The sequence below is a fragment of the Sphaeramia orbicularis genome, chromosome 12, assembly GCF_902148855.1.
Source record: "Sphaeramia orbicularis chromosome 12, fSphaOr1.1, whole genome shotgun sequence".
In the NCBI taxonomy this organism is placed as follows: Eukaryota; Metazoa; Chordata; class Actinopteri; order Kurtiformes; family Apogonidae; genus Sphaeramia; species Sphaeramia orbicularis.
In genome coordinates this window covers 43,226,601-43,242,788 of record NC_043968.1, presented here as the reverse complement: position 1 = coordinate 43,242,788, position 16,188 = coordinate 43,226,601, and the positions used below count along the sequence as shown (strand labels likewise).

Genomic DNA, 16,188 nt, shown 5'->3' with positions numbered 1-16,188 from the left:
GTTAACATTTTTTATAAATTTTTAAAATCTTTTTTTCACCTTTTTACTTATAATGGGTAAAATTTCAAATGTCTGCAGCAGCAAAACTATTGGTTGAATTCATACCAAATTTGGTTTATAGATTGCCACTGACCCAGAATAGATAAAGTTACATTTTGGGAAAAGTAGGTCAATGTTAAATTTTTTTATGAATTTTTTACATCTTTTTTTTTTCTCCCATTTATTTATAATGGGTGAAATTTCTAATGTCTATAAAAAAACATCAATTTTGTTTCAATGTACTTCAAACTTGACACATATATAGAGTAGGGGTGTTAGAAAATTTCGGTTCTGCAATATATCGCAATATTTCATTTCACAATACTGTATCGATATTAAAAAGTACTGTATTGATATTTTAGGTATTTATTCAAATGCAGGTATGGTGGACATTCATTTTTGTTTTTCTTTATTGTTTATATCTTATTTATTATTATTTAACAGTGTTTTATTAAATAATGGTTATATGAAGCATCCTAAAAGCACTTTTTACTGTCTGAGAGGCAGATGTTAGTTCCTTTGTTGGGATTGAATTAAAATAATGTTCTGATGTTCGTTCTGAACTAATAGAATATGAACATTTGAACAGGATCTTAAACTATAATGTCTGTAAAACATCATTTCAGCTTGAACACTGGAACATTTTGTGATAAAACATTAGATCCTGTTCTGATCAAATAAAAAAGTGTTTAGTATTTGGGCATATTTCAGGTGTAAATCAATTCTTCCAGGAAAAAATAATTTAAAAAAAAGAAACAAACAAAAAATGGCCTTTTTAACAGTATCATGATATATCGTGACATATCGTGATATATCGTATTGTGATCCTAGTATTCTGATTTGTATTGTATCGCCAGATTCTTGCCAATACACACCCCTAATATAGAGGCAGTTGATATACTGACATCAGCACACGCATAGACATGATGACATCAGCTGGGTCGATGCCAAAATAAACTACAATATGTGTGAGGGGTGGGGTTTGTTGTGCCTGGCACCACTGGTGTAGGATTTTTTTTGTTTTATTTTTTGTTATAGATATTTCAGTTGCAGACCATGCAGGCTTTATTTGGTCTTAAATGTGCTTTACTTCGATGAATAAAGGTAAGACAAAAGTATTCGCATCTGAGTCAGAAAATGAATAGTTTTGTACATATATAACAATAGCACACAAAAGCCCTTCCATTCGCCATCACACGGGTTTCCATCCCAGCCTGTTATTGTGACTGAAGTGTGTGTATGTGTTGAGTTATAGCATGTCAAGAGTGACAGCTGGCTAAACCCTGTTAAACTGGTCACCGCATTCCTGGGGTCCACCATTAAAGACGACCCAGTGCCCCAACATACACAAAACGCACAAACACACAGCCGCCAACCTGGGCTTGTAAAAGGTGACAGGTTTATTCTCCCTCCTCTCCTTTTTGTTTTGAGAAGGTATTTACTCTACACGTTATTTGGTTGGCTTTATGTGTGAGTTTGTGAACTTTAAGTACAGTGGAATGTGTGGAATCGAGAGCTCATGGCTCAGCAGATTCACCTTTATTTGATCAATTTGTGTGTAATTAACAAACAAGAAAAACAAAACACTGTCATTTTTACATGAAACAGTCACAGAAAAGTTACACAAGTATTATTATTGTTATTTATGATTTATTTTAAAGAGACAGATTCATGTACATAGTTGAACACTAACCCCATGTAAGTATTATAGTGTTTGTAGTGAATGTTTATTTGTGACACTTATAAGGGCTAGAAAGGCATTTACAGAGTCAACAAAGTAAAACATGAAGTACTACTTGAGAACAGTTTGAAAAGAGTGCAGCAAAATATTGTAAAGCTCTTAAAACACATTACAACAAGATGCAATAAGTACACAAAATTAGATACAACCACAGGTTTGTTGCTGAACAAATCAGGATTTATGGGCTCTCTTGGAGGCGGTGAAGTTTGTTTTTATTTCAGATGATAAGGCAGTGAGTTTTGCACTTTCACAGAGTGATGTCTGAGCGAAAGATGTTTTGTAGAATGGAACTTTGCAGTTTCCACACGAAGCTGATCTAGCAGATCTGTTGCTGCTTTACAGTTTATTTATGTATTTACAAAGTGGCTGTGGAACAAGTCCATTTAACACCAGCTTTATGTAGTTAAATTAATAGAATTAGCAAAACATAGAGTCTTATAATTGTTTAAAATGTGGTAGTGATGATATCTTACTTGCTTTTTGTCCAGCATTTTTTAGACCCAGTCATACAGACACTCTATGAAACCATATGACATAGCTTGGATGTATGATGTCATTGTAAATACTTTCACTTGTAGATTTGCAGAAGCTCATAGCCAGACTGACTGTGTATGTGTCTTTTAAAGTATTTAAGTCAAATTTTCCATAATTAAGAAAATCGGATTGACTGTGACTTCAAACTTCCTGATTCACATTAACCACCTATTTCTACTGCCCTGCGGTCTGTCTACAACTACATGCACTAAACATATGTACATACACATGTGCAGTGTACCAATACATTCCTAGCAGGGTCAAAGCTCATCAGAAACCCCCTCCCCTCTCTGTCTCTCTGCTGCTCTCTCTCTCTCTCTCTCTCTCTCTCTTTCTCTGTCTCTCTGTCTCTCTTTCTCTCTCTCTGAGCCAACAGGTTGCAGCAGCGTCACCCCCACCCCTCTGCCCAAACTTTTCTGCACTTCTGCAGAGCCAACAAGGTCTGTGTCATTCATCCAACCTTACACATTCAAACACACCTTCCTCTCACACAGATACACATTGATTTGCATGTACCATTCAGTCGATTATCTTTGCTAATCACTTCTGCAGGAGTATTAATTCCAGATCTTTTGCTGCCTTGGATGAAACTTTTTAATTTATTATAATTTAGAGGATAACCCTGAAGACATCACCTGGATTGGAAAGATAATGATGATTCACTTGATAGTGGTGAGTGAGAGTGTTTGGATCCATTTTTAGGGCCTTAGTCAAAACCCATTACTTTAACTGCACTTTAATATGGTACTTTACAGAGTATTTTGGCTTCTTAATGGCCTAGATACCCTTGTTACAGTCTAAATGTTTGGAGAAAAGCCAAACCTTTTTATACCGTGCCCTTACTGCTGCTCTAACTGCAATTTCCTCTCTCTTACCCTTGTAATTGTGCTTACTTGTTACCTTTCCTATTGCTGTTGTTTTCATTGCTTTTAGGCTATGAGCTACTGTATTTGCTATACTGTTCATTTTAAAATACATCTACGCGGCACACATGTCCTGCATCCATCTGTATCTTTGGAAAAACAGCTGGGTTTTCTACAGACTTAATGTAGGAATTTGGAATTCAAAAACCCAATAGGAGCATAAAACCAAGATGTCATGCATTTTGCATGCATCATGTCTGTTGTAGTGTATTCATGAATAACAACAGCATGACAGGTTGTGTTGTCTGTTTGTTAGAGCATTGTCAGGAGATGAAATCATGTAAAAAGAATTGTGGACTTTTTAGCCCCATGCATAGACTTGTCTGGTTTGGTTGGCTGCAAATACAAAGTGCTATTAACACAGTATGCTGCAGCTTGTCAGATGTGTGTTAGCATGTGTGCTTTTATTCATTAGTGTGTGAATTAGCTGTAGATGTGATTTTTGTTGTACTAAAGACATCTGCTCTCATACATTGTAGTTCTAAGCAGGGTGTGTATACGTGTGTGTGTGTGTGTGTGTGTGTGCTTCTTCACTGTTACCAGTTTACCACCTACAGGGATAATCCATCCTGTGAGGTGGTGAGGTGGAAAATGCCATTATGTAGAAATAGCTGACGTGCAGTTAGACTTGCAGGGCATATGATGTGTGAATGTGTGTGTGCATGTGTGAGAAAAGAAGATAGTAGAGAAAAAGTGTAAGGGCCAGGAACAGTAAACTTCATTTTGTAACATTTAATCCTCCTGGGGAAGTGATAAACTAAGCCCTCGGACACAATGTGCACTCTTCCCTCAGCCAGGCTGGACGAAGGGCTTGTGATCTCAGCACAGTTTGGATGCAACCCTGTGCAACTGTTTTTGATGTGTGATCATTGTGAGCTTGCTGTTGGGTCTATCTGACTCAGGCTTATATGCTTTGCAGGAATGTCTAGATGTGAGATGTATATGGTTGTGGTTTGACTTCAGTTATGTCAAACTGAGCTCAGCTCCAATGAAAAATCAACTGAAAAAGCTGCTATATATAGTACAGACACAAGAGAATGTTTGTCATCTTCTGTGTACTTCAGCTGTCATTCATTAAAACACATGCATTTGAGTATGCCCTCTCCACTCTACAGTAATCAGAGGAAACATGCAGAGACAGATCTTAGATCTGCACTGGTATGTGAGGACGAGAGTGTAGGTTTTTTGGCTGTGTTACATCAGAGTTCAAACCCTGTCAGCACTCACTTCCATCTCCAGCGGCTGTAAACTAGTCAACTTTCAGCCATCATGACTCACTAAGACCAGGCAGTTTGCTGTCAGAATGGAATTTTCTGGAAATCAGATTGTCTCACATTTATTTGAATGGTATTATATGTTGCTATGGTATTCATTTACTGTTGGAAAGTGAAAATATGAATGTGATGCCTCAGTAGCTTGATTTATGAAAGTAAACCTTAAAAGCCAAATGAAACCATGCTGTGTTTTCATCCCATGTATGGCCCTTGATTGAAGGCAGATTTCTCTTTGATGTTATGCTTATGAATTTGCAAAAGCACATGCCTGTGCAGTATACACACACGCATACATCTACACACACTCATGTAGAAGTGTATGTGGGATAGGAAGCTAATGTAAAACATAACGGCATGAACCATTTGCCTAGATCACACTTAATGTGTTGAACGTGTTGCTCACTGATGGCGGCTTATTTGTTTTAAATGCGATAATCTGTTACTGCTCCATGGTTCCTTTGGCAGTGCATTGATTTGAGTGATGGATTTACTGTATGTAGGTGCAGATTATTCTCACTTAAACTGGACTCTTTTTGTTAGGTAGGTAGTGGTGCTTTGGTAATGTCATGTCATGTAATCTACAACTTGAAGCTACAAGATGAATGTGCAGAATAATTTGCTGCACATAAAAGGAGAGGTTTTATCATTCAATACACTTTGGCCACTGGACTTCTCAGTGTAACTCCAATGTAATTCAATAGTACAAACACGATATAATATCATGATATCAGCTCTGTATGTTAAGTCCTGAAGCTTACCTTTTTCATGTTAACCTAATGTTTCCACCATCTGTCAAGAAGACAAGAGATCTTATTGTATAGAACAGTGTTACTGGACTTCCATTTTCTCACATGGACAGCTCTCTGTCCTTCTTTCTGTATTTAAGTGACAAATGGTTATGTTTTACCAGTGTGGCTCTTCTGTCTGTATGTTCCTATATTGTTGTCATTTCTAAGAAAACTGTCAAAATACCATCTTCCCACACATTTGCTTTGACTTTCAAAGTTTAAAGTATAAAAACTAGAGTGTATATTTAGTTCACAAGTAGAAAATTAAAGTAGTTCTTCAGAAACTTCATAACAGTGAAGCTAATGTTGAATAAAATGAGACATTTAGGATTAAACAGAAGACATGATATTTGTCAAACTCATACATACAACATTAGAGACAGTTATTTTAGATTTGCCATGGTGCTGCATGTTTGTTTTGTTTTTTTTCATGCTACGTAGTATGTGCACACATCCAGAGTGATTAGCCATGCTGTCTTGATCTTAGTGATCACCTCTGCTATGCGGGCATTGCACAAATCTCAGGAGATTTAGATAAGTTTTTGTCTAGGACAGGGGCACTGGTCCAGATGTTTGGTTGACCAGTCCAGATCTCTTTTACACCTGTTGATTCATACCAGTGTTTCCTTAAACCTGCCAAACAGACTTGTGGTTCTCTTACCTTCAAACCATTTTAACTCAGAGGATTCCAACAACTACTGTTCTGATTTGCAGACGGTCATTTTATTAGACACCGCTTTTGTCCAAAAAGTAAAATATTAGAACAATCTAGTATGAATTGAAGTGTGTCCTGTCATAGTACATTCAAAAAGAATGAACCGATTTCATGACGTATTGCTTCAGTTCACAAGCATCGTTGTGGAATGAGTCAATGACCATTTGAAAGAGGCGTTTTCTAAGTTTGAGCTTTTTAAATGAAAAAGTGCCCCAGTGATGGATCAGTCAGAAGGGGGCCCAAGACCTTGCTCTTTGTGCTTGGCCTGCAAGATCCCCAGACCTCACTGTGTGTGATTTTTTCTTGTGGGGGATACTTAAAAGATTGCATTTATGTTCCGCCGCTACCCACTAACCTCGATGACCTAAAACATCGAATAACAACAGCGATCAACTCAGTGGATTGTGATATGCTGATATGCGTCTGGGAGGAATTCTCTTATTGCATTGATGTTGTCTGTGCTGCAGGTGGTGGCCACATTGAACACTTGTAAGACAGGAAATAACAGTTGATTGTGAGTAGAATACTTGTGACTTGGCTGGAGTTTTCTATTACTTTTCCTAATTAAAATAGTGTGTAATGTAATTGGTTCACTCATTTTGAATAACCCTGTATTGTATGTATTTGAGTCTTGTGGCTTCAGTATACATGAATGTATATTGTGTTGAAGCTCTTCATCTGGTATTGTGTGTAATGTTGGCTAAAGCTGCCCTTTTTAGTGTTGTTGATACAGTTAATAATTAGGATTATCCACTATATAATAAACTAATAAACTAAACTAATAAATACTGTATATTATATGTGTATTGTTAGGAGGTCAAGCTGGAATATCACTTGATTTTTTCTGATTATGACATATATTTATTTATTTTTTGTAAGTAACCAGGTGAATCCTCAAGCAGTTGCATTTCATAGTTTGATTTATTTTTCATATGTTTGGTACATGAGCTTTATCTAAAATAAGATGGGAGTTGAGAGATATTGTACTGCAGTGAATAGAAGACTGCCAAGTGTCTTGAATAATTATCAACACAACTGAGGGAAAGATCTGAGGCACCCTGAAATTATTCCAAATACCAAACAAGACGCCGGGTTAACCTGCAGGTTAAAGTAGCACAATCAGTTCTGTTATGCAAGACCATAAAAAATATATTATCAAAGTAATAACTTTAAATATTAACCTTATTTCGACTTTCCAATAACTGTGATAGCTGTGCTCATATACGACAGTTTAAAAGCTCTTTAGATGTTTTTATTTCCTTGGCATTATTTGATACAGTTGTAAAATTGTTTTATGGGGAATGTGCCTGTCTGGTGTTTAGAAGTTAGCACTGCATCATACAACAGCAGGCTAAATTAGATCATGAAGTCTAGGGTTGTAAGAAAAAAATGAAATTTACATTTAGTCATTAAATAATAATTGGATACTAAACAGTGCAGGGAAGTTAATGAAAAGTTAATGAAAGCAAAGACATTACGGATGAAAATTTCAGTGTTATGGTATTTTCCTGCCAGATGATAACTGTGACAACATGCGAGAACTTTACCTCTATATAAGAATCACAAGTTGTTTACAAATTAAAAATGGCTTATTTGTGTAATCTCCTACTGTCTTTGATTACTTTTACTCATGCTCTGTTTATCTGTGTACTTTCAGATAAGCGAAAAGAAGATTTGGAATTGGTGAATGTGGAGTGGAGTCAAGAGAGGATTTTTGAAGAGCTGGGAGGAAAAGGAGGTGACTGAGTGACAAAGAGGTGCAGAGGAGGAATATGGGCTGCTCCTCTGTGTGGATCTTTCTATTGTCCCTTTCTCTATACCATCAGTGTGTCACAGCAGAACGTGAAGGTAAGTGGTAATGTTCAGACAGTTATGGCCGTTTTCCTCACCGCTAAACTGTCCAAACTCTGAGAAGATGTCAATATACCACTGCTGCTTTTTGATCTTCACATGTGGCACCTGTAGCTTATATCAGTCGCTCCCAAGACCCAGAAATCAATTCTTCGTCTCATCACATCCCAAAATTACAAAAATTCATCATCATTTGTCATAATGTCTAAATTTTCACAGATTTCCCACCATCCACACTGAACACTGTTCAATTAAATGTTGGAATGTCAGAACATAAATCAAGAAAATGTCTTCCAACTTTGACAAGTAATATTATCTAGACAAATGAAGCAGTTCAGTAAAGGTACACAAACACGAACAAGTGGATTCTCTACTGCCCAAACACTGCATTTGAAAGTCTAGTATTTGTTTTCATCATATATCTTGAATGTAATTTTGATCTTTTTACATGTGCTATGTCATTTAGTCTTGTTTTATGACTGTCACTTCTCTACATTTCCCATGGCTTTGTTGAGAACATTTAACCTCTACCAGAAGAACACTACTGTTTAATCCCATAAAGACTCAGTGCTACTTTTATGACAGTTTCCAAATGAATTTTTCTCTCTATTTAACCTTTCTTAAGGGATTTATCACCATTTATTGTAATATTTACCTCCGCCAAGGAGGTTATGTTTTTGCCAGGGTTTGTTTGTCTGTCTGTTTGTTTGTCTGTCCGTTAGTGTGCAACATAACTCAAAAAGTTATGAACAGATTTTGATGAAATTTTCAGGGTTTGTTGGAAATGGGATAAGGAAGAAATGATTAAATTTTGGTGGTGATCGGGGGTGGGGGGGCCCACGGGGGGGGCCACTGATCAGCCTTGGCGGAGGTCTGCGCTCTCCGAGTGCTTCTAGTACCCTCTGTATTTTGCATTTTTTCATGCATTTTCCTATATTTAATTCACTTATACAGATGTTCTTTAAAGCTCAGAGTAAAATTGAGGGTTATTATATCAAAAACAGAGAAATCTGAAGAAAAAGTGACTTTTTTGTCAACATATATCATTAACTGAATATGAAACAACTGTCTCCATTCACTGTCATTGATCCAACTCCATGGTTTTTCCTGGTGAATCAGTGTTGTAGAAGATAACGGTGTGTCCACGTTCACTATTGAGCTTCTGAACGTCCAAATGGGTCATATCTGATGACCATGAAAAGATGACAAACTGTATTTTACACCAATTATTTACATGTATTGATAGGATTAATGGATCAACAGGTATTAAACATTTTACAACAGTAAACATTTATGTTTGATAGTGGATGTTTGGGTTTTTATGGGTTAAAAAGAGAAAATTATTCACATATCACATTATTTTAACTCTGATAGTTGCTGACCCAATTAAAACAGCTCTCTAGCCCACTTTGGGTTTCAGTCCATAACTTTGGAAAATCTAAGTTAATACATAGTTTGTGTAGCTCAGTTTTTAGCCACACCACAGTAGCACACAGCCATAGCAAAACTGCATCAGTGCTAGATTACAGTGCTATTTGGCACAATTTGTGTTGCCATTAGCTACACCAAACATCTGCTCTGAATTGTTCACATCTAGTTTGTTTGCCACATAAAGCTTTCTCAGTTAGCAATGCAACGGGCTTGAACACATAGCAACAAACAAAAAACTTCACACAGTGATCATATATTTTCTTTCAGTTGCCATTATACAGCCAACTTGCCAGCCTAGAATAAAAATGCAGCATCAAACCTCATCCTTTTACCCATGTTAACTCTCATTTGCTTCTATTTAGTATACGCTATCAAAAATATGTATGCTATGTGAAATCTGATGTTATAGATCCTCCTTGTGTGTACTAAGACCAGTGGTTCCCAACCTTTTTTGGCTTGTGATCCCATTTTAACATCACAAATTTCTGGCAACCCTAGACATTCAAAACGGAGACATTTTTCTCTTGGAGATGTCTTAACGGGGCCAGGCAGTGAAGAAATCTTTCCATTCTGTGATCGATCCGGTTTTCTGACTGCAACTGTGTCTGGGCGGGTTGAAGTGTAGCAACACATGCGGTCTCATGATCAGGTCATATGCCCTCTCAGATATTATATCCTGCAGTTCATTTAAACTTGACTTTTATTAGCAAAAGTGTGTGGTGTTTTAATTCTAATTAAATATGTATGAAATCATTTAAAAAAAAAAAAAAAAAAAAAAAAAAAAAAAAAAATATATATATATATATATATATATATATATATATATATATATATATATATATATATATATATATGTTAGTAATTTTTTTTTTATTTGTTTTTTTATCAATTACGAGAAATTTCAGACGACCCCACGTGGGGTTGCAACCCCAAGGCTGAAAAACACTGGGTTAAATCCAGAGGTTGAATCTTCCTATGGGGACAATAAAAGTAAACTTCAGTTTTCTTTGTTTTTATCCACTATTTTCTTTGCTCAAAGGGGGTGTTGGTGACATTGGTTTCTTAGCAAGAATTTCAGTCACTGTTGTATCTACTACTCCTTTTAGAGACTCCCTGACCTTCCACATGATTGACAAGAGGTTAGAATACACCCTCAGGGCAGTGCTATTTGTTGTGCTCATGTTAGACTGAGAGCAGACTAGACCCTACAGAGACTCACTGTATTCCCGGAAGGTACAAAGTAGTATTAATAGACAGGATGGAGCTATCTGATTAGCATGCTAACTTCAGTGCATATCTCTGCAACACAATTCACTGACATACTTTAATATCAAAACTTTATCTCCTAAATCTCTGTTGGTAGTTTTAGTAAATTTGTGAGTGTTTCAAACAAAGAATATTACAAATTGCAGCTTTAAGTTTAGATCCAAACCATATGTGTGGCTGTTGGCAGTGTGCACAGATCTATATATTAGTGGACTTGGATGCTCAGGCCAAAGAAAGGCCAGTTGCTCAGTGAACACAGTCTGTGCAAATGCTTCATCATTAAATCTCCACACCTGGATTAGTACATGTGCAGACTTTTACCCAGACCTACTTTCTCTCCAGACTGTGTCTAGTCAGGGAGTTTAAACATCTGCTGGCCTCATGTACAGTACAGCACTCTGTCTGCCAGCCTGTCAAACTCATCCCCCAGATACAGAACCTTAGCCTCAGGTGCTATTGGATGTCATCAAAAGGTCAATCAGCCAATCACAAGTTGGAATTCTTCCACCTGGAATGTGGTTGGCAGAAAGTGATCAGTAAAGTTGTTGGGCAGAATTATGGGAGGACAAAAATAACTCACAGCCTTATCTGAAGCCACCTTTGCAGCTATTATCCTTGTTAATTCTTGATGGTGTTAGCTTACCTGTGCACATCTGAGCATAGTAATCATGAATGTGCTATTTTCATATTACACAGAAAACACAGTTAGTATTAAATGGTTCATTCAATAGGCCAACTGACGGCTAAATACTTCTAATAACAATGTGTCAAAGGATTTCTGTATTTTTGTTGCTCACAGTGAGAAATCCTTAGAAAACTGTCACTTGATTGTATATGTGGTTTTGTTTTGCTTTACTTTATTTGCACCTTCTAGAAACTAATTGGTGAAGAAAGTCAGACAAACACGTATCTGGGTGCTTCTAAAACTAGTCCCTAAAAGCAGGACAGAGGGGCTAAAAATTCAAACCAGATGTAGACTAATATTATGAAGCAAGTTTGGAAGCACTTTGGGTCTATTTTAAAACTAAATATTTACTGAGGTAAAAGAGAAACTGTTTTTCAGATATTACACATTTTTATTTGATGCGTGCGTACAAAAATCTGCGTGTAACATAGTAAAAAGGACACGAAAATTTCGCCCCACTATTTTATCAAATATTTTTTTATTCTCTCACAGGTACATTTTGGGAATTGAAGAAAATAAGCAAGGCAGAGTATTTCACAAAAATGACCGCTGTTGCAAAATCACTTGCAATTTATTTGTGTTTAACTGGGCAGGTTGTGCATGTAATGCGAGTGTACACGGTGGGTTACACGTGAAAACTAGAATGAGACTGTCAATTCATGAAAAACCTGCATGTCTGGATCAGAAAAACCACTAGGATTGTCAAATTTAACACAATGTCTTTATTTATAATGGTATATAAGACCATTTCAAGCAATGTTTTCAAGATAAAATGCACCTAGGTACCTTTTCCTGTCCCAATTTTTTTTTTGGCCCCAATATTTTATTAAAAATGTATTAATTTTGGGATGGCTCAGGGCAAGAGTGTAATTTGTTTTGCATTTATTTGAGGTCATCATTAGGTACATCCAGGGGGAAATATGTCTACATTTCTCTTTTATTATTGGGTCTAAAAAAAGTTGGCAAAGTGCCAGGTACCAAAATAAATCCAGTTTTATGGAAAGACCCATCTATAGTAATGTGAGCAGTGAGATTCTTGAAACTTTCATTGAAGGTCCACTTGTCTCAGTTATTACAGAGGCTTCAAACAGTTTCATGTGCTATGGTTACTCTTTGAATACCCATGCTATTCTAAATGTAATTGCAAATGTTCAGTAAACAAAACAAAACAAAATTTTTCCATTTTAATTTTGTTGTACTTCTGAATCCTATTTAATCACTCACGGGTAACATATGTTTGTACTTTTTTTTTTTTTTTTAATTGTTTTTTGGCAATATAATCAGTAGCACTCCTACATGTTCAGTACTATCAAGCCTCCAAATGTAAGACAAGGGCAAAGAAGTTTATCTTTATTCATGTAAATACCTGATTGAAAGTGTAGGGTAGGCCCATACATTATCCCAGTCAGAATAAATTATGTCACTTAGCTGTTGGGTCATTGTGTATTTTTATTGATTTATTTCAACATTGAGGACTACATGAAGTAAACATTTAAACCAGATCATTGTTTGTAGTGTGATAAACTCCAGTTCATTTGAACAGCCCTGGAAAAAGGTCCTGTGTAAAATGATTATGTATGTCACAGTGAGAAATGTTGTCAGTATCAGTGAAGGTCATTGAATCTTTTCACCTATAGTCTGGGATTGTCTTTTCATTTCTGCATTTTAAACAACTTTAGATCTAATTTTCCTTGATTCTGTGTGATGCAGATGAGTATTATTGTACCTTAGCTTGACCTGTTCTTTGGCTAAAGTGTCTTCTCTTGATCCTCCTTGTACTCAGTGCAGCGGTTCATTATTATTTCTAAGACTTTTCTCACTGTAGAATTTTCTGCAGGGTATGTGGTAGTTGTCGAGCTACTTCTCTAAAGCGTAAATCAATCGTGGTCTAACACAGAGGTACACACTACCTTTGAGATATCAGCATAGATAACCTTCAAAAAACCATTCTTTAACCCTCAGCATGCATTGCTTCCTTATCCTAGGCATGTGGTTCTCACCTGCCGGCCCAGACAGACAAACTTCTGGATAATTGATCTTGTTTTCCATCTTGGTTTGTGTCTGCCTGACAGACCTGCCTCCAACTGCTTCCTTGTTCAAAGTCTCCTTTCTGTTTTATGTGCCTTTACGGAAATCTGTGGAGTAGAAAATGTATCCCAATAGCCATATGTGTTTGCTGTGCTGAACAACTGCATATATAAAAGTCAGCTCAGAGGTGGAAAGTACCAATTGCACGTTGTTATATCCTTAATATTTGCACCAGTGGTTTTTACTGTGTTTTTTTTTTTTTTTTTTTTTTTTTTTTTGCATCAGTGATGGATTCAATAAGGCTTCTGTACTGGCAAATAACACAGCTCCCCATGAAAAGAAGGATCCAAAATGGTATTCGTTTTGATATTTTGTTTCCTTGGTGCATGGCCAGAGACGTATAGGTGTGTGAGGGAGAACAAAATGTTAGGTCGGCATGGGCTGGAGACATATGTCACCCCCAGTGGATCCTGGGATTGCAGCCAAAGGAAGAATGGTGAGATAATAGAGGGTTGAAAGCGTGGTAATGAAAGAGAGGACAGTGGAGAAGCTGAGTTATCACTTACAGAACAATCAGTGGTGCCTATCTCTTATTCACTAGCCTAATCAATGCTGTTGTCACTGTGGTTTATTGCATACATACGGTCAGAATATTGACTCGGGAGGGGTTGCAGACGCAGCTTATTTCTATGTGGGTGTGTTTGCTGGTACTGTAGTATATTTATGTGACTGTGTACAGACATCTACTTTTGAGAGATGTTGTGATTTGTGTAGTTAATGCTGCAGTGGACATTTGTGTGTGTCTGGCTTTTTTTTTTAGTCCACATAAAAAGCTTCTGATTCTTCTCAAACACACTACATCCTTGTGTTAAATGCATTTGTTTGCCTGAGCAAGGGGCTGACCCTGATTTTGGGTGTGTTTACCTTATTATTCCAAGCGTTCCTCATCGCTGTACTAAAGTTTTATTGCTGGAGTGCTCAGAATATTGATAGTCTCTTTGGCTCACTAGTGTCTCATTAAATATTCATGGGGATTTTGGCGTTCTGGCTGCATGACAGAGGGAAGTGGAAGGGAAAACCTCAGCACCATGGAACAATACTGCTATCTGGTGGTCAGTGTATGAATAAACCATCTCATCACTTAAAAATCAGCTTTCACTTTTAATCTTTGACATATTTACTATGAAGTTTTCAATGATATTGAAAACAGACTGGACCTTTTCCCTGCTTTTCACTCCTTGTTCGTAATCATCTCTTTCTTCTTTCCTCAGTGTGCAGGACAGTGGTGCAGGCAGACATAGTGTTTCTGGTGGATGAATCCTGGAGTGTGGGTCAGACCAGCTTCTCAAATGTAAAAGACTTCATCTCAGCCATCGTCTCCTCCTTCCAGGACAGTCTTGTGGGAGCTGAGGGAGTCCGCTTTGGAGTCACTGTCTTTGGAGATGTCCCGAGGTAAAACTCAAGCACAACCTCACAAAACTGTAACTAATTGTCATCAATCCAGAGTTCTGAACAGAAATTAATACAGTGTTTTTCAACCTTGGGGTCGGGACCCCATGTGGGGTCGCCTGGAATTCAATTAGGGTCACCTGAAATTTCTAGTAATTGATAAAAATAAAAAAAACCTTACTAATAAAAATATATGCTGAGTTCAGAGAGACAATCCCAATACATAAAAGACATGACAAACTGTGAAGCTGAAACTGAAGCACTGTGGTACTGTTTATCTTTCAAATGTTCATTGTGGTCGGTTTCAGATGCTGCAGCTCGTTCATAATTCATAGTTTTAGTTATTGTTTGTTCAGTATTAATTGGCAGCCTTGTAAATACAAGCTGGATTGACCGTACATATCCTGACCAAGGAAAATAAAATTCTCATTTTGTGCAGTAATCTACACCTGGCTTTTCTGCCTCCGTCCAGAATAATATACATTATATAGACTGAATGTCATCAGAAATGTACGTTTCTTTGCAACATAGTATAGCAAACTATTACATGATCAAAAACAAATCAATTTTTGCAACAAAAAAAATGTCTCCATTTTGAATGTCTGGGGTCACCAAAAATTTGTAACGTTAAAATGGGGTCATGAACCAAAAAAGGTTGGGAACCACTGCATTAATATTTTCTCACTTTTCTTTAATTACAGGATGCATATTGCGTTGACAGACTACAGCACATTGGAGGAAATACTCAAAGCAATCAGAGACCTCACTTACAAAGGTGGTGCCAGGAAGACAGGTGATGCCCTTCAGTTTCTGGTTGAGACTGCGTTCAGCCCTGTCATCACTCGTGATCATGCTCCAAAGGTAAAATTCTTCAAACAGGAAGAGGTAACAAACATTCCTCTTTCTACTATAATGCCTGTCTGGTGTACAGCGGATAGAGAAAAAGCTGTCTTTTGTCAAAAAGAAGCAATCTCAGAAAGTCAGCCTGTGCAAAAGCAATGTAAAAATGTCCTTTTATGTCTATCCAGAAATGTTTTTGCCTCTAAAGTGCCTTGTTATGTGTCCCATTGCACTTTCCCTTCAATTACACTCCTTTAGTTACATTTCTCTGTCTAATGCTTTTATGTAGTCCCAGTATACCGCAGCTGGTTGGCATTCCAATCAGCTCTCTATCTCTGAGTGTGCGAATCATCCTGCAGCAGTGCACTTGATGTGGGAAGGCAGAGAATCGAGGATTAGTCTGATATATTGAATTGTACAGCGAGTGCACATGCAAAAAGAAAGCTATGTTCTCATATTGATGCTTTCCAACCCTCGTTTTATCGACTTGAGTGATGAACTTTCAATGAACTGAGTAAATTTTCCTTAATGGGCAAATGATCAGTCTGAGTTGCAACACAGCTTCCTTCAATTCCACTGGTTTTGTTTTGACTTATTTAATTATACAATTAATTATGAGATAAA

General features: G+C 37.0%; 1 protein-coding gene across 5 annotated transcripts in view; it reads left to right on the top strand.

The window, feature by feature from the left end:
- Positions 1 to 2,787: 2,787 nt before the first annotated feature.
- Positions 2,788 to 16,188, top strand: part of col7a1l (collagen type VII alpha 1-like) — a 78,646-nt gene continuing 65,245 nt past the window's right edge. For all 5 annotated transcript variants that reach the window (XM_030150311.1, XM_030150312.1, XM_030150313.1 and 2 more), the window contains exons 1-4: positions 2,788 to 2,986; positions 7,672 to 7,862; positions 14,547 to 14,727; positions 15,426 to 15,585. In XM_030150311.1, coding sequence (XP_030006171.1) covers positions 7,787 to 7,862; positions 14,547 to 14,727; positions 15,426 to 15,585 — 417 coding nt within the window. In that variant the 5' untranslated portion in view covers positions 2,788 to 2,986; positions 7,672 to 7,786. The remainder of the gene's footprint in view (positions 2,987 to 7,671; positions 7,863 to 14,546; positions 14,728 to 15,425; positions 15,586 to 16,188) is intronic.